A 26,253-nucleotide genomic window follows, 5' to 3' on the forward strand; every position below is an offset into this window, starting at 1 on the left:
GTTATAAATATTAACTTATATTTTTAATCCGATAAATAAAGTTATTAATTAATCATAGGTTAATTGTTTTTCAATCGATAAAAATATAACTCGATAGGCAAGAAGTAATTGAAGTAATTGAGCACAAAATAATTTTATTGCGCGGCATACATTTATCGATACACGTTAGATTGAGAGAAAAATAAACGGTAATCTCTTCCTGTACGAGTGAAATTTTAATGATAACGTTTTTATTTTTTATAAAAAAATTTTTTCTTCATATACATCAATATGTATGTAAAAAATTTATAAATATATGATAGCTTAGTTTCTTAAAAAGAAACTATATGATCTTTTAAATGAAAAAATAAAACGCTCTAATTCTCACAAGAAAGCGAGTGCATCTAATTTAAATAATGGTTTATTTTTTATATACATTGTATACAAATATACATATTTATATATACATATATAAAATATGCATACATGTATAACTATAAATAAATAATCATTTACAGTTATTAATATTTATTTAATTTTTTTGCGAATGATAATCAGATGGAAAATCCCAAGGCTGAGTCGTGATCGCCGTGATGCTAAAATAGTGATTAACCCAAGGTTTTATTTTATTTGCCAGTATATTACTGAGAGGAAGGTGGAGAGGAGAACTTGTCGTAATTTAAAAGAGATGGAATAAATAATAATAGACGCGCACACGTTAATTGTTTAACGAATTAGCTCTAACTTGTGTTCACACGTCTGGTCACAATGAATAGAAGTGTGTTTAAGAAAAAAAAAAAAAAAAAAAATTATATATAAATGAATAGGATTAAACAATTTGTATGGAAAGATATTTTATCACTATATACAATGGGTGAGAACGTGGATTCCTTCACCTTGGCAAACACCATATGTACTATTCATTTTTTTTTTTTTAATTATTATTATTATTGGTGTTGTTGCTGCTGTATTTATTACGCATTATATTTTATGTTATTAACTTTCTCTGTAAATATTATTTTTTCATTAAATATTTATTAAATTTATACTTTTTTTTTACTAATATAATATTATATAGACTATAGATATTTTATTATTATTATTATTATTATTATTATTATTATTGATATTAATTAGATATAATTTTTGAAAATGAGTATAATAATAAGGAAAAAAAATTTTTTAAATATAACCGGAGTAGGGTAGAAGTACCAATTGTGGCCACTGCTCCATTTTTGGACATTTAATACTTTATTTTAAATAATGAAACCGTATTAAAAAAAATTTCATTGCAATAGTGAGATAAAAATATTTTCAAACACATTTAAAAAAATTAATTATGTTGTTGTGTATTTTACAAATTATTTTATTCAAAATTTCTGAGTGGCCAAAAACGGTACTTCTACCCTATGAATTAAAAAATTATTATTACGAAAAAATTCTTGTAAATACTGATACAGGATGTGAATTTAAAAAAAAAATTATCGTTATTATTAATTAGATGTCTTTTTACAATAAGTATAATAATAATAATAAATTTTTTTAAATATAACCGGAGTATGAATTTTAAAAAAATTATTGTTATTATTATTATTAATCATACTTATTTTTTAAAATAATTGTAATAATAATAATCGAAAAAATTCTTCCAGGTACTGATACAGGATCTGAATTTTAAAAAAAGTATCATTATCAATAAGATATCATTTTTTAAAATAAGTATAATAATAATAATAATAATAATAATAATAATAATAATAAAAATTTTTTTCTAATTTAACCGGAGTATGAATTAAGAAAAAATTATTATTATTGTTATTATTAATCGTTCTTATTTTTAAAAATAATTTTAATAATAATAATCGAAAAAATTCTTTTTAGTACTGATACAGGATTTGAACTAAAAAATTATTATTATTATTAATTAGATGTCATTTATAAAAATAAGTATAATAGTAATAAATTTTTTTTAAATATAACCGAAGTATGAATTTTAAAAAAATTATTATTATTGTTATTATTAATCATACTTATTTTTAAAAATAATTTTAATAATAATAATCGAAAAAATTCTTTTAAGTACTGATACAGGATCTGAACTAAAAAATTATTATTATTATTATTATTATTATTATTAATTAATTAGATGTCATTTATAAAAATGAGTATAATAATAAAGAAAAAAAAAATTTTGAATATAACCCGAGTATGAATTTAAAAAAATGATTAATATTGTAATTATTAATTGTACTTATTTTTTAAAATAATAGTAATGATAATTATCGATTATTAAAAAATTCCTGTAAATACTGATACAGGATCTGAACTAAAAAATTATTGTTATTAATTAGATGTCATTTTTAAAAATAAGTATAATAATAATGAAAAAATATTTTAAATATAACCGTAGTATGAATTAAAAAAAATTACTATTAATGTTATTATTAATCATACTTATTTTAAAAATAATTGTGATAATAATAATCGAAAAAATTTTTGTAAGTACTGATACCGGATCTAAATTTAAAAAAATTATTAATTAATAAATTATAATTACATGAATAAATAATAATTATTGCAAGTAATATATATCTATCAAGTATTTATGATTCATATATAACCGCCTACATATTAATAATTACAATAAATATATAATACATTCCCATAAATAGATATCGAACATGTACTTAAAATCGTCATCATCTTTGTCATCGTAATTAAATCGCGTAATAACCAAAGTACGTCTTTATTCTTAGAATCCTAACATATAAATCACATAAAAAAAAAAAAAAATCAAGGATAAAAATTATTTTAACAAACGAAAAAATTGTACCATAAATTTGTGTACAAAATGACCCTGAAATTTAATAATATAATAACTAAATAATATTTAAACTCTCACGGTCTATTTTTAAATTGACCTCGTATATTTTTTTATTCAAAAAATTATGTGTATTCATATAAATTAAAATAAACATATATATATATATGAAAATATGTTTTTCTTAAACAAAATTTATTATCGCGTTAAATATAAAAATATGAATTTAATGAGGAATAAGAAAGGCTCCCTTCCTAACATCAGTACATTTAAGACTGAATGAGTTGGCGGTAGCAAGAAGTGGAAAATTATAAATATATACCCATATACATATATATAACAACAGTATAACGATAAAGAGAGAAGGGATGTACGATGGTGAGATCAGTTTGTACTCGAGGTGGAGGCAATCCACGAGGATATCGTGTGCCTCAGTCAAACTCAGTTATTCAAGATATTTAGTGCATGTGTGGCTAATTTTTTATTTTATTTTAGTGTAATTAATAACTACATACTTCAATTAACTAATTTTTCTTTATACTTCTATTATTTGCAAAAAAAAAATTTATTACCAATTAAATACAAAAATCTGTGGTAATTTTTTTTTTAATTAAAGAAAAAAAAAAAAAAGAGCTCATGGGAACGTTGGATTTAAAATAAAAATGCACATGAGTGCATATGAGTGACTAAAGTTATTGTTATGAGTTATGAGATTCGGGTAAAATTTAAAAATAATTAAAACAAAAATTAATTTATTAATTAATGTACCAAAGAACATCCTTAGGATTTCAACGAATAATAAATCGTGAGTGTATTATTTTGCAATAAATTTATTTGCGATTGATGATTGATAATTATTTGGTAATGTGTCGATTTGAATTATGAGATGTAAGAGTTTGAATATTATTTAAATTAGTGGGCAAAAAGGTGAATGTATTAAATTTTAAGTTTTGTTTTTAACGATCGACAATCAATAGTCTTGAGGTAGTGATTATGTAGAGTAGGCCCGTGATATTTTTATAATGGCACTATGGTGAAAGTCGTAAACATCATTGTGTGATCGTGTATATAATTATGGTCAATGCAAATTTATATTTTTATTACTAGAGGACAAATAATAATTTAATCTATTGTTTAATCACAGGGACAATTTCTTTGATTTTTTTTTTATTGCATTAAAAAAAAAATTTTTTTTCAAAGAAAAATTTTTATCAAAAAAATATCTGGTTTTTTTTATATCTGTCCCTATCCAAAATTTTTAAAAAATTTTAAGATTTGAATTTTTTAAATCAAGTAAAAACTTTTCGTAATAAAAAAAAATTTTTTTAATTAAAAAGAAAATTATCAAGAAAATATTTTTCTTGGAAAAAAAATTTAATTTTTGTCAAAAATATATAAATAAATATTTCAATTGTATTGAGAAAAAAAAAAAATATTTTTTACCATAAAATTTTAACTCGAGAAATTTTTTTTCAAATCTGTCCCTATTCAAAATTTTGTTTTTTTTAATTTCTCATTAAAAAAAAATATGTAAATTTAATTTACAGAATTAAATTGTCAGGAAAATATTTTTCTAAGTAAAAATAAAATTAAACTTTTCTCAAAAATATAAAAATAAATATTTTAATTGCATTGAAAAAAAAAAAAAAAAAAAAAACCATAAAATTTTAACTCGAGAAACTTTTTTTTAAAATCTGTCCCTATTCAAAATTTTGTTTTTTAAATTTCTCATTAAAAAAAAATCTTTTAATCAAAAATATATAAATTTAATTTACAGAATTAAATTGTCAGGAAAATATTTTTCTTAGTAAGAATAAAATTAAACTTTTCTCAAAAATATATAAATAAATATTTTAATTGCATTGAGAAAAAAAAACTTTTTACCATAAAATTTCAACTCGATAAATTTTTTTTCAAATCTGTCCCTATTCAAAATTTTGTTTTTTAAATTTCTCATTAAAAAAAAATCTTTTTATCAAAAATATATAAATTTAATTTACAGAATTAAATTGTCAGGAAAATATTTTTCTAAGTAAAAATAAAATTGAAATTTTCTCAAAAATATATAAATAGATATTTTAATTGCATTGAAAAAAAAAAAACTTTTTACCATAAAATTTTACTCGAGAAATTTTTTTTCAAATCTGTCCCTATCCAAAATTTATTTTTTAAATTTCTCATTAAAAAAAAATCTTTCAATCAAAAATATACAAATTTAATTTACAGAATTAAATTGTCAGGAAAATATTTTTCTTACGAAAAATAAAATCAAACTTTTCTCAAAAAAGTATAAATAAATACCGAATATTTATTTTACTAAGAAAATAAATAATACTTTTGTCATAGATATTAATAGAAATGATACGATAATAAGTAATAATATTTAGTAACTTGACAAATAGTTAAGGATTAATGAAATGACATCAGAAGTAAAAACCATTTACGAAAGTGGTCTAATTTATTTACCTGATTCTACTAATTTGACACATTCGTCTTATCGTTCACTTTCACATTACTGATTAATATGAATTTATATATACATATATATGTATTGAAATGTAAATAAATAAAACGGTATTTGCTTTCTCATTTAATCGTAAAGATAATCTTAATCGTAGGGAAAAAACTACGAGACTAGTGTAAAATTATAACCAACTGTGATTAACGTCTAGACGAATGAAATTACTATTGTTTAAAATTTTCTCAGGAAAAAAAAAAGATAATTAAATAAGATGAATAAAATAAAAGATAAAAAAAGCAGAGTCATTGATTTAAAATGGTGAAAACCTTGATTCGACCTCAGTTTAAATTTAAACCGCGAAACGGGTCTTGCATTCGGAGTGATATTAAATATTCTCAGTATGTAATAGTGATTTTAAAAAAACTAAACGTCATAGTTATCGTTACCGTTTGTTATAGAGTTAAGTATAGTTGCTATTAAATTGCAACCAGGCCCCCATAGAGAAAGATAAAGAGAGAGAGGTCAATTCGAGCGTGGGAATGCGTTCAAAAGTTTACATGAGGGCGGATAGAATAAAAAAAATATATATATCTTTATCTTAATAAATAATTCCGCGTGGTTCAAATAATATGTGAATGTAGATTGCAAGTACATTTCAATTGTAACCTGCATTGCAAGTCATAAATATATATTATGAAAAAATATGTAGGTATACTATTGTGTTTATCAAGAGTAAAAATTCAAATTCTTAAGCTTTAGTTTGTCTGAGAATTTATTATCTACATGAAAAATAAATATGTCTTGTTATGCATGAATTTTGTAATGTACTAATTTAATTAACAGACATGTGTTAATTATATTCAAGTACGTGATATATTTTAAAATTTTTTTCTCTAATTTAAAAGTCAAATTTAGTAAAATAACATTCGAAATTTTGAAACGGGAATTTAAATAAAGGCGGGAATTTTTTTATTTTAAAAAATTACTAGACATTCAGCTGAACAAATAATAGTTTTAAAAAAATCAGTAAAAATAACAGGTTAATTTTTTGTTATTGTTTACAATATGCAGAATTAATTGAATTATTTATAAGTTCAACTGGTAGATCCGCGCGGTACCCAAATGGTCCGGGTTCGATTCCCGGTTTGGTATTAGTCAGAATTATATTTTTAAATTTATTTATAAACTATCCGCTCAAGTGATTCATCATTTTTTTATGATAAAAAATGTGGGAATTTCTTGTAGCAAACAATTTTTTCCGATAATTATTTAGATAAATTTTTAGTTAAGAGAAGTCTGAAGTTTTTTCTCTATTACACTCAAGACGGGGTTGCAAAGTTTTGTTTGAGAGAAAAACTTGAAAAAAATTACTACAGATCTTTTTTGAAGAGAATAAATCAGAGCAATCGTTGAAAAATAGGGAAATTATTCTTGTTTGAAATTTTATGTCATGGGAAAGCCGGACTATTTTGCCCGCCTGATGGAAATTTAAATAAACACAGAAAAAATTGAGTGATCACGGATTTTATTTAAATTCGAATTAACTTCGTCACTCGGTTCCGGAGTTTAAAAAAAAATTACCCGCATACGGAGTAAATATAGAGTTTGTTTTTTCAACCAAGTGATTTCCGATTCGATGTTTTAACAACAAACGGAACTATCCTTGTTGCACTTGCGCAGTAAATGGAAACTCTGTCCACGTTTTTCTCTTACAAATGAATATATTTCAAAAATCAAAACATAGACTGCTAGTTAATAGAATAATGCATCGAACCTCGTTCTTAGTTTTGCATTTAGAGTTTTAGTTTGAGAGAAAAGCTTGGACACAAATTACTATGGACCCTCCTTAAAATAAACCGAGTGGATTTTACTCCAAGAGAATCAAATAAATAAAGTCATCATTTACTAGAAGACCAATGAAAAATATGTATATAATTTGACCGCTTAGGTGTCTTAAGGGGTAGTTTCGGTGATTGGGGGTGAAATTTTTGGTTGACGTGCGAAACATTTCAGAAATCTAGATCCAGTAGATCTTTTACTTTTCATTTTCTTTTCGCGAAAAACGTTCCGATCTTCAGTCACCCGTTTCGCACTCACTCAGAATTCAAGCCGTTATTTTTTGCAACGCAAATTACTGTAACTTCTATAAATTTTACTATGGCCACAGTAACTTTTGCGCATTTATTTAAATTTCCGTTAGACGGGCAACATGATCCGGCCTTACTATCCCATACAGAAAAAGATATATCGTGGATATATGCCGGCAAAATAACACACGGAAAAAATGATTGACAATAATTGTAGTTCAACTTGTAATTATTTATGTTATGTTCAATAACTAATGTCGTTTCAATCAGTAAAATTATGATTTTAATGTTCAAACTGCTATAATTAACAGTTCATCGTTGAAATATACACGGAAAAAAATGAACTATATAAATTGAGAATGACAAGTAATATAATGATAAAGTGATCAGTAAATACCATCATTCTAAATAGTAATTTTTTCGTTTATGATTTAAACGTGAATAATTACAGGATGCTTAGAAAATAATGATCCTGAAGTTAGCAGACAATTAAAATTTTTTGGATTTTTTTTTCAACGAATCAATTACAAAAAAACGAAAACTAAAAATATGCACATGTAGAAAATTTTAAAAACTACAGGTGCAAATTTTTCAAATATTTTTTTTTTTTTTTTCATAATTTATTGCTTAAAAAAAAGTCAAAAAATTATTAGACGTCAGCTAACTTCAGTATCATTAGAAAATAGACGACACGTATTATAAAATTTACTATTTGAATGTTAAAATTCCCCATATTGACAACCGGGTTCCGGGTCATAATTTCAAATAGTAATTTTTAAAGTTTTTTTTTCCGTGTACTGCTTGACTATTCAAAATTATTACTTGAACCTTAAAAAACTACAAGACACTTGTCAAAAAAATGCATCTGTCAATAATTACTTACGTTCTACTCCATAATATTTACTGAGATTTGGTCTAGGCGCGCTCTGTTGACGAGAATCTCAGTAATATTTACTAATTATTTTTTTCCGTGCATATATATGACAATACTAAAAATATAAGCCAGATATATACTATTTCGCCGGGATATATATTTTTTCATGCGGGATGACACCATAGCATTTGAAACCATAACAATTTCTCTGAGAAATAGTTAAAAAGATGACATAATTGTCTGTATAAATATAATGTATGAGTAACCTGTTAGTTAAGATGGTTATATTTTATAGACTACACAAGATCGGGATGAGAGACGACTATTATGCAAGTACATAAACGTGCTTCCTCTTATTGCGATAGTAGTACATAATAGTCGCGCGGTCAATGCCAAGGTATTCTGCTTTGCTTCTTCAGCCTCTCTCTTTATCTCTCTTATACAAACATATATAAATATATGCATTGCATATGTAATATATAAATAATATGCCCTCATAATTATCATATTTTAATATTAATATCCACGTGTGCGTTGACGTTTAATTAAATTTATCTTTAAATAAATAAAGTATATAAAATATATAACAGTTTTATTTAAAATAAAATACTTCTCACGTTCTGCTGATTTATAACAAAACTATTATAATATATTAACTACAACAAACGAGTGCAGTTGCAGAACAGAATTATAAGTCTGCAATAAATTGCCATTTAACTGCAACAGGATATTTTTTTTTTATTTTATTTTTAAATTCTATTTAATCGATTATACAATTATTATTGAATTAATCCTCGCATTAGATTAAATTATTTTTTATTTCCATGGTAATTGTCGATGAACTAATTGTACAGGATATTCCGCGCATAACTTGTTTTATAATGACGTTTTTTTTTATTTTTATCAGTCGTTAAATTTTAATTTTATATTTTTATTTATTTATCATTATTATTAGTTAATTAAGTAGTTATTTTTATTTCTTAATATATATAGATATATACATATATATTTATATAAAAAAATAAAAACAGTATTTTTAAATTCTTAACGATGTGTAAATTGCGAATATCCTTTTTTGGATTTAATTTATTACTCCACCCTTCCCGAGGGAAAAATTTATGTACGTACATATATATAAATATGTGTAGATATATATATATATATATATATTATACATATATGTATATATGTGTGTAATGTATTATAGTGAGTACATATAAGTGAAAAGTGTTGAAACTAGACCCAGACACACCCATGGGTCACGTTGGCCTTTCACTCTCACTCGCGCGACAGTACGCGATTCAATTCAAACATGCTTCGCGTTTTAAATCTTTTGATACATATTTATATACATATATTCAAAAACGGATTGTTCAATTTTTCATTCACTAAATTCTCACGGGTAAGGATCGATAGAAAAAAAATCGATCAATGTTTGAAAGAAAATTTGAATCGAGCTGCGAATTTCTACGAGCAGTCGAATTATAATAATTATTTTAAGGTAGAAGCCCCTATACCCGCTCACTTTTAATTGGAGAGAGATTAAATCACTCAATATAAATTAATAAATAAAATGAAAAACCAGATTTTTTTTTATAGTTATTTTTTGAAGCTTAGAGTATTAGAATTAAATTTAAGTTAATTTAACTAAAAATATGCACGTGTAGAAAATTGAAAAAACTGTGGGTGCAATTTTTTCAACTATTTTTTTTTTTTTATAATTTATTGTTTAAAAAAAAGTCCAAAAATTATTAGACTTCGGCTAATTTCGGTATCATTTAATTATGATCCTGAAGTTAGCAGACAATTAGTAATTTCCAGATTTTTTTTAAACAATTAAATTAAAAAAAAAAAAAAACTAAAAATATGCACATGTAGAAAATTTAAGAAACTATAGGTGCAATTTTTCCAAATATTGTTTTTTTAATAATTTAAGGTAAAAGCCCTATACGCGCTCACTTTTCATTGGAGTGAGATTAAATCACTCAATATAAATTAATAAATAAAATGAAAAACCAGATTTTTTTTTATAGTTATTTTTTGAAGCTTCGAGTATTAGAATAAAATTTAAGTTTGAAGAATAATAAAGATAATTAATTATTATTAATTTTTTAAATAAGCTCCTTGAGTGTACCCATAGTCGCTCACTAAAAGTTGTCATGTACCATTACTCGACCAACACATGGCCCTATAGTCGCTCAAAGACAATATCAATTAAACTATGATAAGTTTATTGATTTGGACAAATAATTTATAAATTATACTACTTTATTCTTTCATAATATTAAATTTCATGAATTTTAAAAATGTATTTAATAAGATATAGTTACAACAATTCTTAAAAAATTTGACGTAACCCAAATTTGATCTAACGAATGAACGTCAAAGTAAAAAATGTCCGGCTTTGCGCGATTTTGAAAACAGTCATTTAATTTAAATTTATAATCTATTATAAAATAATTTGACACATGATATTTTAATATATTTAGATTCACAAATAATTATTTATCAATAATAATATTTTTAGCTGTAATTTTTTTTAATAAAAATTATAAAAAAACGCAGTAAACAGTTAAAGTGAGCGACTAATGGCACTGAGCGGGTATAGGGGCATTTATCTTATGACAATTAAAATAGCAATGAAATAAAATAGTTTTTTTAGTTTACGTAGAAATAGAAAGTTTAAATTTCTTAGTATATATAGATTTTATTAATTTAATGTGTATAATTAAGAGACACACGTTTCATGACTAGCTCGAGCATGTACAGGAAATAACGGAATTAAATTGAACGTTTTTAAATTAACAATAAAATATAACGAAAAAAAACATTTACTTTCTTCGATCAACAGCCAGGGCAATTGTTTCGCCGTACTGTAATTACTGTAATTACGATATATATATTTTTCTGTAGATGTATATAGATTTTTATTTTAAATTCAATTAAGATAAATTAAAATATAATTAACATTTTTTTTACGCGTCATCGAACGTAAGGAACGAGAGAAAAAAATATTTTTTACGTCGACAAAAAATTTATTATATTTATTATGTAATTTCACATAATCATTATTAAAAAAAAATTAACGTGTTCACAAATAATCGCTTGTTAAATATGAGTGAATGGTTTGAAAAAAAAAAACTAAATAAAATAAGCCATTCACTATCGGGTATTTGACCGTGAAAAGTGATTGGTAATTTATTACATGAGCTACGAATTTTTAAATATATATTTAATTTGGCAATAAACTGTTACAATAAAACGTAATGTATCAGAATTTAATATTAAAAAAATAAGTTTATAAAGAATGCAGAGTCAATGAACGGATTTTGTATTATGAAAGACCGCGGTTCGAATCCCGTCTTTAGTAATTAGGAAATCGTGACTTTTTTAATGCAAAAAAAAATTAATATATTTATTTTCAAGTTGTAACAATAATAATAATTACGAGCAACTTACAGTCACTACGCGACTGCGCTAATATTACTGCCGAATTTATTAAATATAATTTGAATTTAACTGTTTATTAAAATCTCTACTCTATAATTTTTTTTTAATTTTTATTATCATTTGAATTTAATAAGACAAATCTCATTATTAACTACATATATTTTTTTTTCACTGATATAAAATTCAATTTGTTTAATTTTTATTACCATAGAAAACATGGCATGGACTAAATTTTTCTTATTCTCTTTAATTATATATATATATTAGGGTGGGTTGAAAAAAAACTTTTTTTTTGTTTTTCTTAGCATGGGGGTAGAATTTTTCAAGAAAAAAAAAATTTTTTTACTCAACATTTTGAGGTGGCCCACTCGTTTTTTAAATAAATAATTGATTAAACGGGGTAGTTCCAACGAAAAAAATTTTTTTTTGTCCAAAATCGTGGAAAACATCTAATAATTGTCGAATGTGATTTTTTTTTATTTCACTTTCATTTTAATTCATAAGAAAATGCTTTTTATTTTTGAATTTTTTACTTAAATTACAAAAATAATAGGAAAAAAATGTTTTCAACTCCTGACTTTCAATTAGCTTTCAAGGGGACACCCTACAGATTCTAGAACACCATGTAATTTTTTTCATTGGGACTACCCCGTTTGATCAATTATTTATTTTAAAAAAGAGTGGGCCACCTCAAAATGTTGAGTAAAAAAATTTTTTTTTTCTTGAAAAATTTTTTCTTTTTCTAAGGTACAAATTCTACCCCCATGCTAAGAAAAACAAAAAAAAAGTTTTTTTTTCAACCCACCCTAATATATATATATATTCAGTCATATTCAGTGATAGAATAATTAGAAGATTAATTAATTTAAAAAAAAATAAATACGATCGTCTTCATTTCCCGCGTAATTTAAATGTAATTCGAATGATATTGATAATGATACTGGTATGCCGGCGTTTAATAATTTTTGGATTTTTTTTTCGACGATAAACCATAAAAAAAAATATTTGAAAAGATTGCACCCGTAGTTTTTTAAATTTTCTACATGTGCATATTTTTAGGTTTTGTTTTTTTGCAATTGATTTGTTGAAAAACGAAAATTAAAAAATTTTTTAATGTCTGCTAACTTCAGGATCATGATATTGATAAATATATTTAACATTTGACAATACAAAAGAGTTTGAACCATGAAAAGGCACGAATTCAAGTCAAGAGCTTTCTAACGATACCAATATTAATAACATTAACTAATTCTATCATATAGATATGGCGGGAACAAAATTTTCCTTATTCTCGTAATAATATAGATTATTATTACGAGCAACCCGCAGACCAAATATCACTACTAAATTTATAAAATACGCAGAAAAAAAGGATTTCTTGCCGCAAAAAATTTAATTTGCACCAAGAAATTTTATGCATTATAAATTAAATACAAAAATTGTCTTGGGGCGAGAAAAGATTTTTTTGGTCAAGAAATAATTCCTTGCACCGAGTAATTTTTTCTAGTTCTAAATAAATTTTTGTTTTCAATTCACAATGCAAAAAATTTATTGGGGTAAGTAAAAATTTTCTTTAGGCGAGTAAAGATTTTTTGTGTCAATGAATCCTTTTTTTTTCTATGCACACTTTTTTGGCTTTGAGAAACTTCCAAAAACCAAAAGGGAGTATAAAAATCTGTCATTTTGGAATAAGTAACGCGATATAAATAATATAGCTATATATTCAGTGACATTCAGTCATATTTAGTGACAGAATAATTAAAGTATTAATTTATTTAAAGAAAATAAATACGATCGTCTTTTTTCCCGCGTAATTTAAATGTAATTCGAATGATATAGATAAATCTATTTATCTCAATACTTGGCAATTAAAAAGAGTTTAAAGTATGAAAAGGCACAAATTCAAGTCAAGACCTATCTAATGATACCAATTTCAAAAACATTAACTAATTCTATCATATAGATATGGCGGGAAAAAAATTTTCCTTATTCTCTTAATAATATAGATTATTATTATTATAAATTTTTTTAAAATTCAAATCCGCAAAATAATTAAATTTTTCTATGAAACTCCTTTGAAAAAATTAATCTAAAGAAATTTTTTTTTTATTTTCAGATGCCGTGGACTATTTTCAAAAAATTACTATTATTTAGTATAATAGCCATACTTGCGATAAGTAACAACTACACAAGTGCTGCGACAAACCATCGCAAGCGTTACATCCAACGAAATAATAGTAATAATAATAATATTAATAATAATAATAATAATAATAATAATAGTAATAATTTATCATCAATCGAGCCGATAAATAAAGATTATAATGTCAATAAAACTAATATTAATGTAAATATAAACAGTAGTGAGAGTTCAAGTATAAAAGATGCTCCGAAAAATATCCAGGAAATGTTGAGAGACGACAAAGAAATAGATGATAAAGATACAGCCAAGTGGGACAGTTTGCTATCATCATCAACGGGTAACGGTAAAGAAAAAAAAGTAAACCGTGATGAGGATGATGACAAAAAAACTTTAGCGCAGCAAGTAAAAGAAGGCAAGTACGGATTAATACAGAATGAATTGCCGTCGAAGAAATTAAGAAGACCTGGAATAATAAGTTACTCATCAAATCCTGATATTCCGCGCGATAATTCAAAAAACTTCGGCGGACTAGATAACGAAGAAATTTGGTTGGCTGAAAATCATTTGCTTGTTATAAAAGGCGGTGATTTTGGTGATGACAGTGACGCGGGGCTTAAAAATACTGATTTACATAATTGGTCACCAATTGATGACTATCAAGCACCTAAAAGACAAGTTCGTATTCCATCAAATCCTAAAATACCCCCGCCATTTCCCATTCAATTGACTGACGGCGGTCCAATTAAAATAATCGGCCGTAATTCAACGGGTGACAGCTCTGATGACAACGAATCATCTGCTCAGTGGATTATTCCCGATGGTCTTGTTCCTTTTAATGGTACATATTTTATTCAAAATGAAAGTACTAATGACACTAATACAAATGATGATGATGATGGACGTAAAACAACAACTAAATCAAGCCCAACATTCGCTGGTATTATTGGCCCGTTTTTTCCCGCGTTACCACCCGGCGCGATTTTTGTACCACCGCCTACGTCATTCAACCAAACTGATTATGATGAAGATGACCAATCAATTTATTATCCTCCTGTTTATAGTTTCAAGTATCAACAAGACAATTCGACAGTTGTCCCACCGGGTCCATTAGTCCCCGGAATTATTTTGCCTCCGCCACCAGATTTTTTTGCTCCTCTTGATGATAATAATAATATTACCGAAACGAATAAAATAGATAAAAATAAGTGTTCAAAGTGTAAGGAATCTACGACAGTAAGACCGGGAAAAATAAATAATTTAAATTCTACAACAGAAACCCAAAGCAAGCAAATAAAATTAAAACAAAAAATAGTAACCGAGTCACCGGTTAATAAAAATAAATTAGATAATTATGTGTCAATAAAAGTGACAACACCGTCAGCAGTGACGTATAAGAGTAAAATAAATATAAGCAGGACAACTGAAAAATCTAAAGTATCACCGTCTATTTTAATGAAGAAAAAAATCCGTCCTATAGTTGCCTACTATTCAACCACGCCCTATTATAATAAAAAATCAAGTGAAACAACATCACGGTCTCATAATAAACCGCGTGAAACAACACCCACACAAATTACATCAACTGAAAAATTAAACGGTAATTTAAAAGCCTCGTATTATTTTTACGAAGATAATGAAGTAACAACACCTTTGCCTATTAATTATCAAGACAATGAAGCGCGGTTGTCTTATTATAAATTAGTTGTTGAAGAACTACCTCCTAAATCAATTTATCGTAAATTACCACCGACTACACCTTTACCACTTTCTTCATACAGAGTTTCAACGGCAACGCCCGGAAATTATTATCAAGTTGAAATAACTCCCTCGCAACAAACGCTACAGGATTATCAGACAATTGAACCCTCTGTACAATCATTTAAACAACAGATACAATTACAACAACAACAAAAACAATTACAACAAGAACAACAAAAACAACAGCAACAACAATATCAGCAGCAACAGCAGCAACAAAATCAACAGAATAAAATTATAAATACAAGATTACAGGGGCAAAGAATTTTAAAAAGTCAATTAGAAACAGATTCTTTTTATAATAAAAAATCATCATCATCACCAACTTCTATTTATAATTTTAAGCCTTTGATTACGTCTACAACATCTAGACCACGTGAATATTTAACATCTACAACAATTAAATATAATAATAATAATAATAATAATAATAATAATAATAATAATAATAATAATAAAATTAGACCGAAGCCTATTTATCAATATAGTTTTGAAGCTGTTAATTATCCTCATGATCCAGTTATTATTTATCCAAATAATAATAATAATAATAATAATAATAATAATAATAATAATAATAATAATAATAATAATAATAATGAAAAATCATTTTACAATAAATGGCAAGAAGATAAAGAACAATCAGATTCAAATAATGAAGAAAAACCATTTTACGATAAATGGAAAATTCAAAAAGAAGAAACAGACAATGAAGACAATAAATCTTATTACAATAAATGGCAATTACAAGACACAACAGATTATTTAACGGGTTACAACAGTAATAGTAATAATAATGACAGATTAAAAAATAACAATAATGATAAAGATAAACTATATAATTATATTTCAACAACTCAAGCACCTCCGTCACTACTAAGACACGAAGAAACAACATCAGACCCCAAAAGTATTTACTACACAAAACATGAGGACCAGTATCTAGATGATGTAACTAAGGAATATTTTACGAATTTCGGTAGGAAAATAAAGTATCGACTGCCGAGTACGACTCCAATTTACAGCAGCCTGAGTACAGTCGCCTACGAGAGCGTTACCGCACGTCCGCGGTATCAATTGAAGGAAGAAGATAAAAATTATTATGAAAAACAGGAGATAAAAGAAAGTAATGAGTACTATGATAATATTTACTCATTGAAAAATGATATCAATGTTAATTACCAACGTCCATTGCCGACGATTAATCCAGACGCTGAATTTATTGATGACTATGACGGGTCATTGCCGGCGCCGACAATTAGGACGGTGGTTAATAAAAATCAAGGGAGAAAATCGGCTAAACAGTATCACTATCAGTCAAACCATCCAAGTTTGCTGCCTATTAATTACAATAGTGATAACGACAACAATAATTATCATCAACGAGTGCCGAATAGTTTTATTTCATTGTCTGGCAGTCATCAGCAATATTACCAGCAAAGCAGAATTAAAAATCAGCAAAAACCGATTTCACTGGCTGGTGATATCGACGTTAATTACAATAATCCTCCCCCCATAAATCCTGATGCTGAGTTTATAAACATAAATCATCACCCGCATTCACATGCTAATTCAAATTTGAATTTAAATTTAAATTCAAATCAAAGACAAAATGGGGAATTAAGAGACGAACCGAGATCTTATTTTACCTACAGATTACCTGGTGATGATGGACACGTGTATTTTTTTACTCCTCACGTTATTAATAGACAGCGTCAAGAAAATTACGGAGGGACTAGATTAAGGGGATTTAGATCCGCGGAACAGAAACGTAATTAAATATTTTAAGTATAAATTTTTTAAAACTTTTTTTGTGTTAAGAATTTTAAATTTTAGTCAAATGCCATAACTGATTTTAAAATAAATAATTAATCGCTAATTTGTAAATAAATTCAAATTATTCAAGTATATTTTTTTTAGATAGTAAGTCATATATATGAAAAATATGTAATTTATAATTGTGTAATTGTATGCTTGCGTATATGTACTGTCTGTGATTAATTTTAAATAAATGTATATATATAACATACACTGACAATGTTAAGGTTTAATATAATTATGAGTACGCTGTGAAAAATCTGCAGGTGGGCGCGGGTTAAAACCGGAGGAGAGTTTATTTTAATATTAAAATTCTGAATCGGAGTGAATTCGGATTTAAATAAAATCCGTTCACTCCGAATTCACTCCCGATTTTTTGCCGAGTATTTTTTTTTTCGTTTTTAAAAAAATTCAAAAATTTTTAGACGTCAGCTAATTTCAGTATCATATTTATTTAATTCTCTTGGAGTGAAATTTACTTCGAAGGGAAATTTATTTTAATATTGAAACTCTAGTTTGGAGTAAAATTAAATCAAGAGGAATTTATTCAAATATTCACACTCTGAATCGGAGTGAATTCGGATTTAAATAAAATTCGTTGTCACTCCGAATTCACTCCCGATTTTTTGCAGAGTATTTTTTTTATCGTTTTTAAAAAAATTCAAAAATTATTAGATGTCAGTATCATATTTATTTAATTCTCTTGGAGTGAAATTTACTTCGAAGGGAAATTTATTTTAATATTGAAACTCCAGTTTGGAGTAAAATTATATCAAGAGGAATTTATTCAAATATTCACACTCTGAATCGGAGTGAATTCGGATTTAAATAAAATTCGTTGTCACTCCGAATTCACTCCCGATTTTTTGCAGAGTATTTTTTTTATCGTTTTTAAAAAAATTCAAAAATTATTAGATGTCAGTATCATATTTATTTAATTCTCTTGGAGTAAAATTTAATTCGAAGGGGAGTTTATTTTAATATTGAAACTTCGGTTTGGAGTGAAATTAAATCAAAAGAAATTTATTCAAACTCAGACTCGGAGTGAATGCGGGTTTAAATAAAATCCAGACTCCGAAATCACTCCATTGAAAAAAAACTTTTTATTTACTCTGGAGGCGGAGTATTTTTTTTTAAAGCTCTGAAACTCCGAGCGAATTCGGATTCAAATAAAATCCATAATTACTCCGAATTGACTCCTAATTTTTTGCAGGGTATTTTTTTAAATTTTTAATTTGACGTTTTAAAAAAATTCAAAAATTATTAGACGTCAGCTAATTTCAGTATCATATTCATTTAATTTCCCTTGGAGTGAAATTTACTCCAAAGGAGATTTTATTTTAATATTAAAACTCAGACTCGGAGTGAATGCGGGTTTAAATAAAATCCAGACTCCGAAATCACTCCACTGGAAAAACAAACTCCCTATTTACTCCGTATGCAAAGTAATTTTTTTTAACTCCGAAACTCCGAGTGAATTCGGATTTAAATAAAATCCATAATTCCTCCGATTCACTCCCGATTTTTTAGTGTATAAAATTTTCTTTCATAATAAGTAAATAAATAAATAAAACTTACCAGTATCAATCTCTTGTATTTGAGTGGGATCAGGTAGAGGATTATCATGAAGCCGTAGATAAACATCCATTGCACACTTGGCAGCTTTGAAGTAAAACGGATGGGAGCGCAAAATATCTTCTAGCCTGAGTAATCCGACATATGATCTCAGAGTCATTTTACGCATGCAGTAGGTATGAAAATCAAACTGATCCTCGATTATTTCAGAGAAATGCTGTAACAATAAAAAAAAACATCAATTAATTAATGAACATAATTACTAATTACTGATTATTGATACTAATTTATTAAAAAATGGAACTTACACGATCGACTTCGTGGCATTTTTTCAATGCCTCCCCGTATTTTCCTAAACGCTGATAAGCGCGTGCAGCTTCCGTCTGTATCCACATGCATTGCATTTCATTAAGATTTTCCATCGGCGGTACACCTTCGCGTGTAAATTTACTACAAGTTTCTTCAGCTTCTTTAACAAGATTAGCACGCAGCATATACTTGGCACATTTAGAATTTATGTAACGGTCAGCGGTATCTAAACCTTGTGCTTCGTCGAGCCATTTGTAGGCATCTTGAACATTCCCACCGTGCTGTGTAATTAATAACATATTTAATACATGTACAAATTGATTATCAATAATATAAATGGCCCAGTAATTGACCACTACCCTGTAGCTAATTTTTTAAACACTTTTACTATTTTACTGCGAGAAAATTCGAGCATGGAAATTTTTTTTTAAATCTTGAAGATGATAAAATACGAAGAAGTCTTAAACTGGGCCAGTTATTTTAATTTATGAATAATATATACCTTATATATACGTCCTTTGGTAACAAAAAGTTCAATAAGTGTTGGAGTATGAGACAATGCAGCATTTATTTCTTCAAATGCTTTTTCAGTCATGCCGAGATAATCATAATGTTGAGCTAAATAGTAACAAGTCCAGAGCAATGCTGATGCTGGTTCACGTGGATTATCTTTTTCAGTATCACTAAAATGACCGTGACTTTTTAATGCTTCTTTGTATTCAAGTACCAATGACTGTATGACATCAATTTTAGATTGTTCGGTGTAAAGCGAACGTAAATTAACAAATAATGGTGGTACACCTTTATGTAAACCTGTTGTTGTTATTATAATTATTAATTAAAATGTCAAGTAATTTAATTGAAGAAAAATTTTTAATGATTTTGAATTTAACACAGTTAAGAATTTTAGGATTTTTTTTTCAGCAAATTTATGACACAAAAAAAAAAAACTAAAAATATGCACATGTAGAAAATGAAATAATCTATAGGTGCAATTTTTTCAAATATTTTTTTTTTCACGAATTGACTTTTTAAAAGAAATCCAAAAATTATGAGACGTCAGCTAACTTCAGTATTAGGATCCTAAAGTTAGAAGACAATTTTCGGATTTTTTTTTCAGCAGATCAATGACAAAAAAAAAAACTAAAAAAATGCACATGTAGAAAATTTAAAAATCTATAGGTGCAATTTCTTCAAATATTTTTTTTTTCACGAATTGACGTTTTAAAAAAGATTCAAAAATTATTAGACATCAGCTAACTTCAGTATTAGGATCCTGAAGTTAGAAGACAATTTTCGGATTTTTTTTTCAGCAGATCAATGACAAAAAAAAAAAACTAAAAAAATGCACATGTAGAAAATTGAAAAATCTATAGGTGCAATTTTTTCAAATATTTTTTTTTCACGAATTGACTTTTTAAAAGAAATCCAAAAATTATTAGACGTCGGCTAACTTCAGTATTAGGATCCTAAAGTTAGAAGACAATTTTCGGATTTTTTTTTCAGCAGATCAATGACAAAAAAAAAACTAAAAAAATGCACATGTAGAAAATTGAAAAATCTGTAGGTGCAATTTTTTCAAATATTTTTTTTTCACAATTTGACGTTTTAAAAAAAATCCAAAAATTATTAGACGTCAGCTAACTTCAGAATCATGGTCTTGAAGTTAGAAGACAATTTTCGGATTTTTTTTTTCAACAAATCAATGACAAAAAAAAAAAAACTAAAAAAATGCACATGCAGAAAATTGAAAAATCTGTAGGTGCAATTTTTTCAAATATTTTTTTTTTCACGAATTGACATTTTAAAAAAAATTCAAAAATTATTAGACGTCAGCTAACTTCAGTACCATGATCCTGAAGTTAGAAGACAATGTTGGAATTTTTTTTTCAACAAATCGACAAAAAAAAAAAAATATGCACATGTAGAAAATTGAAAAATCTATAGGTGCAATTTCTTCAAATATTTTTTTTTTTCACGAATTGGCGTTTTAAAAGAAATCCAAAAATTATTAGACGTCGGCTAACTTCAGTATTAGGATCCTAAAGTTAGAAGACAATTTTCGGATTTTTTTTTCAGCAGATCAATGACAAAAAAAAAACTAAAAAAATGCACATGTAGAAAATTGAAAAATCTGTAGGTGCAATTTTTTCAAATATTTTTTTTTCACAATTTGACGTTTTAAAAAAAATCCAAAAATTATTAGACGTCAGCTAACTTCAGAATCATGGTCTTGAAGTTAGAAGACAATTTTCGGATTTTTTTTTTCAACAAATCAATGACAAAAAAAAAAAAACTAAAAAAATGCACATGCAGAAAATTGAAAAATCTGTAGGTGCAATTTTTTCAAATATTTTTTTTTTCACGAATTGACATTTTAAAAAAAATTCAAAAATTATTAGACGTCAGCTAACTTCAGTACCATGATCCTGAAGTTAGAAGACAATGTTGGAATTTTTTTTTCAACAAATCGACAAAAAAAAAAAAATATGCACATGTAGAAAATTGAAAAATCTATAGGTGCAATTTCTTCAAATATTTTTTTTTTTCACGAATTGGCGTTTTAAAAAAAATCCAAAAATTATTAGACGTCGGGTAACTTCAGTTTCATAAATATTTAAAATAATAAAATAAAAGAAATTACCTCTGCGTAAATATTTATCGACTAATATTTTAAACTGTTCACCAGTTGCGTAATTGAGTTGAAGACGACGAGGTGCCAGAGCACGTGGATACAATTCTTCATATCTTTGGAGCATTTTAAGTGTATCTTCAGGCGACGAATGTCGCTCAGCTTCAGCTAGCTTCCCGTAATACGTTGTGTTCTCGGGGTTTATGTTGAGAAGATCTTTGTAGACTTGAACGGCTTCCTCGTACTGCCGTAATTCAAGACGCAGTTTCCCGTAAGTCTCTTTGACGGTTATTTTGTCGCATATTTGATCGCTGTATTTATCGAGATGCTTTAATGCTTGTTCGCTGTCTCCAGATTCTTGTATTACCAAGTTTTGGTAAAGCAATAATTCACTGTGCTCGTAGTCGTAACAGATCATTGGCGAATCGCGAAATGTGTCGAGAATTTTTAAAGCCGTCTCGTAGTCTTTTAATAAGTGATATGATATTGCAAATCCAATCCATGATGCTCTTTGGGTGGGCCTTAACATAAACAACTGATATCTCGTATCCTAAAAAAATTATTTCATTAGCACCCGATTTTTTATTTTTTACTCTAAAATCATTTTTAATAAATTTGATCCCAAGTTTTTACTCTTAAACTTTTAGTTCTAAATTTACTTTGACTTCCAAAATTTTATTACTAATTTAAAATTTATCATTTTTACCCACAAAATTCAAGTAAAATTCTCATTCAGAATTGAAAACTCTGTGATTCTGGTTAGACAATCATCAATTTTTGATTTATTTTTTTTTCAACAAATTGATAAAAAAAAAAAAATAATAAAAATATGCACGTGTAGAAAATTAAAAAAACTACAAGTGCAATTTTTCAAAATATTTTTTTTTTGTATTTTCTCATTAAAAAAAAAATCCAAAAATTATTAGTCTACTTTCCACGATAATCAAGTCAGCCGACTTCTAATAATTTTTGGATTTTTGTTTAAAAAAATTAATTACAAAAAAAAAAATAAAAATATGCACATATAGAAAATTTAAAAAACTACAAGTGCAATTTTTCAAAATATTTTTTTTTGTATTTTCTCATTAAAAAAAAAAATCCAAAAATTATTAGTCTACTTTCCATGATACTCAAGTCAGCCAACTTCAAATAATTTTTGAATTTTTTTTACCAACGATAAATTATAAAAAAAAAATTTTCAAAAAATTGCACTTCCAGTTTTTTAAATTTCCTACAAGTGCATATTTTTAGTTTTTTTTAATTCTTGCAATTTATTTTTTAAAAAGAATCCGAAAACTTTAAATTGACTTCCAACATGATCATTAAGTATGATACTGAAGTTAGCCGACGTCTAATAATTTTTGAATTTAAAAAAAACAAATTTAAAAAAATACAAAATATTTAAAAAATTGCACCTGTAGCTTTTTTAATTTTCTACATGTGCATATTTTTATTTTATTTTTTTGCAATTGATTTATTAAAAAAAAAAAATTCAAAAATTGTCTGCTTTCAGGATCATCATTAAAATCGATGTCATAAAACTTTAAATTCTCGTTAAAAATTTTTTTTCATAAAACAAAATTCAAAATTCAAAATGTTAAATTTTCAAATAAATAAAATGTACCTTGTAACCATCTAAATCTCTCATTTGTATTTGTAATAATGACAAATCCCTAAGAATTTGAATATTATCCTTGTCCCACTTGAGCGCGTTCCTGTAAGCCTTGATGGCTTCATCATACTTTTTATCAGATCTCTGTAATAGACCATAAACATGCCAGCAAACATGAGACTGTAAATCGTTTCTCAATCCACGTCGAACATGATCATAAGCTTCTTCTTTTCTGCCCAAGCAATTGAGCGTTAAGCCTTTCATCGCCAGCGTTTCTCCATGTTCGCTAAATTTTGGATTCGACAATATTTGTTTTGCGAATTTCAGTCCATTTTTATACTGCTTGTGCTCGTAACATCTCTGAAATTATTTAAAAACCATTTAAATTCAAATAATTATCAAATAAAACCTCCACTCGTCCCAACACTCGGCCTAATTACAATTACTTGTAAATACGAAATTGAGGTTATGTCAAAAAAAAATTATTCCCAGCATCTCTACATCACCTGGTCTGTATTAAATGTCTCGCAAAACCTTCATTAAATTATTTCAAATAATTAATTAAACCAATCGCAATTAATTAATTGCAATAATAATTATTTATAAATAATTATGATAATTAAGAAAATTAAATAATTAATTAGTTTGAGGCCGGGGTTTTAAATGGAAATTTAAATTAGAGCTGATGATTTTTTTTTAAATTATTAAATTTTTAGTAAATAAATTTATATATATATATATATGTAATTTGTTTATTAGTAATTGTTAAAAAAAAAACTTACGAGAATTCGTTTGAATAACGCATTTTCTTTTGGTGGCAATGGATTGCTAGAGGGCATTTTTGTATAAATACAAAATAATGATTGTTATTAATTAATATATTTATTAATATTATTTATTAAAACTGAATTAATATGAAAAATTTATTTTCACTACACACACAAAACCACCTCGTGGTCGACCGAAACACACACGGTCATCAAGAAATTTTTTAATACATATAGATATATATTATATATTAATATATGTATATAAATATATATATATATGATCACGTGATCGTAAAGAGTGTTTGGCTAAAGGCTGAAACGACGTTGACGGTAAATTACATGGATTTTTATTACAACGGATGAAGCGCGCAAATGGCGGGAAAATTTGAAATTGAAATATTTTTAAATTAACAGGGGAAGTAAAGGTCGTGATTCTGAAGGTAGTAGATACTAAAAATTTTGTTTTTTAGTTGAAAAAAGTGTAAATAGGGTAGAGGTACCGATTTTGGGCTACAGGCCCAGTTTTGGACACTGGACAAAATTTAAATAAAATAATTTTTAAAATGCGCAATTGTACTTAATTTTTAAAATGTAAAGATACTTTTGACACACGATAGAAATTTTGTTATTATTTTTTGTTAATTACAATAAAGTATTAAGTGTCCGAAAATGGATCAGTAGCAACAAATGCTACTTCTGCATGATACTAAAGTTAGCCGACGTCTAATAATTTTTTGACTTTTTTTTAAGCAGTAAATTATAAAAAAAAAAAATATTTGAAAAATTTGCACCCACAGTTTTTAAAATTTTCTACGTGTGCATATTTTTAGTTTTTGTTTTTTTTTGTCATTGATTAGTTGAAAAAAAAAACTGAAGTTAGCCGACGTCTAATAATTTTTTGACTTTTTTTTTTAAGCAATAAATAAAAAAAAAAAAAAATATTTGAAAAATTTGCACCTGTAGTTTTTTAAATTTTCTACATGTGCATATTTTTAGTTTTTGTTTTTTTTTGTCATTGATTTGTTGAAAAAAAAATCAAAAAATTATTAGACGTCGGCTAATTTATGATACTGAAGTTAGCCGACGTCTAATAATTTTTTGACTTTTTGTTAAGCAGTAAATTATAAAAAAAAAAGATTTGAAAAATTTGCACCCACAGTTTTTTAAATTTTCTACACGTGCATATTTTTAGTTTTTATTTTTTTTTTGTTATTGATTTGTTGAAAAAAAAATCAAAAAATTTTAATTTTCTACTAACTTCAGGATCATACCTGCGTATATTTTTCAAAAATTCATATAATGACAATTAACTACGTAATAAAAACACTAAAATTTTAAGTCGCCGGTAACTGTCAGCATCGCGGAAGGAAATTAAATCATAAAAATAATTTTCATTTAAATTTTTTCCTCACAAAATTTATATTGATAGTAAATTTCCCGGAATAAGCTGGCGAGCTCGCTCTCGAGCCTTCATTTTGTCGGCAAAATTAAATCCCTCGAGGCTTAAAATACTTTTCCAGATCGAGTTTCCTCAGAAATTCGAGCTCACGCTCAATATTCATAGGAAATTGCTCGAATAAATTAATGAGGATCGTTTTCGCTATCGCCTCTCAATTCTGAGATTTTAAATTCAATTTTTTTTTTTAAATCGAACCCAGCATTACCTCAGCTTCAACAATTATTACTCTTACTACTAAATCCTAATTTTAATCCACTTCTGATACATTTCTGTACTGCCATCAAATTTACGTCATTCTCCATGGCTGCGATAGATTTGCAAGACTTCTTCTAATCTTAATTAAATAAAATATTTCTTAACAGTATATTAAATAATTCATAAATTTTATTGTCAATAAATTTTTATATTTATTTTATACACACGTATATTATTAATCAAAACAATGTTGTTTTACAATGTGAACAATCATTTACAAAATTATAATGACAAATATTTTTATCAGCAG

The 26,253-nt window shown here is 26.2% G+C and overlaps 2 protein-coding genes across 4 annotated transcripts in view; one reads left to right on the forward strand and one right to left on the reverse strand.

The window, feature by feature from the left end:
- The window catches only part of LOC130677856 (N-alpha-acetyltransferase 15, NatA auxiliary subunit), a 33,261-nt gene extending 8,749 nt beyond the window's left edge, over positions 1-24,512 (reverse strand). The window contains exons 1-6 of the mRNA XM_057484746.1: positions 24,302-24,512; positions 23,532-23,879; positions 21,920-22,457; positions 19,778-20,088; positions 19,275-19,556; positions 18,970-19,183 (exon numbers count right to left, since the gene is read on the reverse strand). Of these exons, the coding sequence (XP_057340729.1) occupies positions 18,970-19,183; positions 19,275-19,556; positions 19,778-20,088; positions 21,920-22,457; positions 23,532-23,879; positions 24,302-24,358 (1,750 nt within the window). The 5' untranslated portion in view covers positions 24,359-24,512. The remainder of the gene's footprint in view (positions 1-18,969; positions 19,184-19,274; positions 19,557-19,777; positions 20,089-21,919; positions 22,458-23,531; positions 23,880-24,301) is intronic.
- On the forward strand, positions 955-17,623 carry LOC130677855 (probable serine/threonine-protein kinase cdc7). Of its 3 annotated transcripts, none has more exons than XM_057484743.1 (2): positions 955-987; positions 13,789-17,623. In XM_057484743.1, the coding sequence occupies exons 1-2, from the start codon at positions 970-972 to the stop codon at positions 17,350-17,352; spliced, it is 3,582 nt and encodes a 1,193-aa protein (XP_057340726.1). In that variant the 5' UTR covers positions 955-969; the 3' UTR covers positions 17,353-17,623. The 3 variants fall into 3 exon arrangements, with proteins under 3 accessions (XP_057340726.1, XP_057340728.1, XP_057340727.1); XM_057484745.1 differs by lacking the exon at positions 955-987 and adding an exon at positions 3,173-3,605 and having other exon boundaries at positions 13,789-17,622; XM_057484744.1 differs by lacking the exon at positions 955-987 and adding an exon at positions 5,542-5,720 and having other exon boundaries at positions 13,789-17,622.
- Positions 24,513-26,253: the final 1,741 nt, after the last annotated feature.

The sequence above is a fragment of the Microplitis mediator genome, chromosome 11 (assembly GCF_029852145.1).
Source record: "Microplitis mediator isolate UGA2020A chromosome 11, iyMicMedi2.1, whole genome shotgun sequence".
Classification (NCBI taxonomy): Eukaryota; Metazoa; Arthropoda; class Insecta; order Hymenoptera; family Braconidae; genus Microplitis; species Microplitis mediator.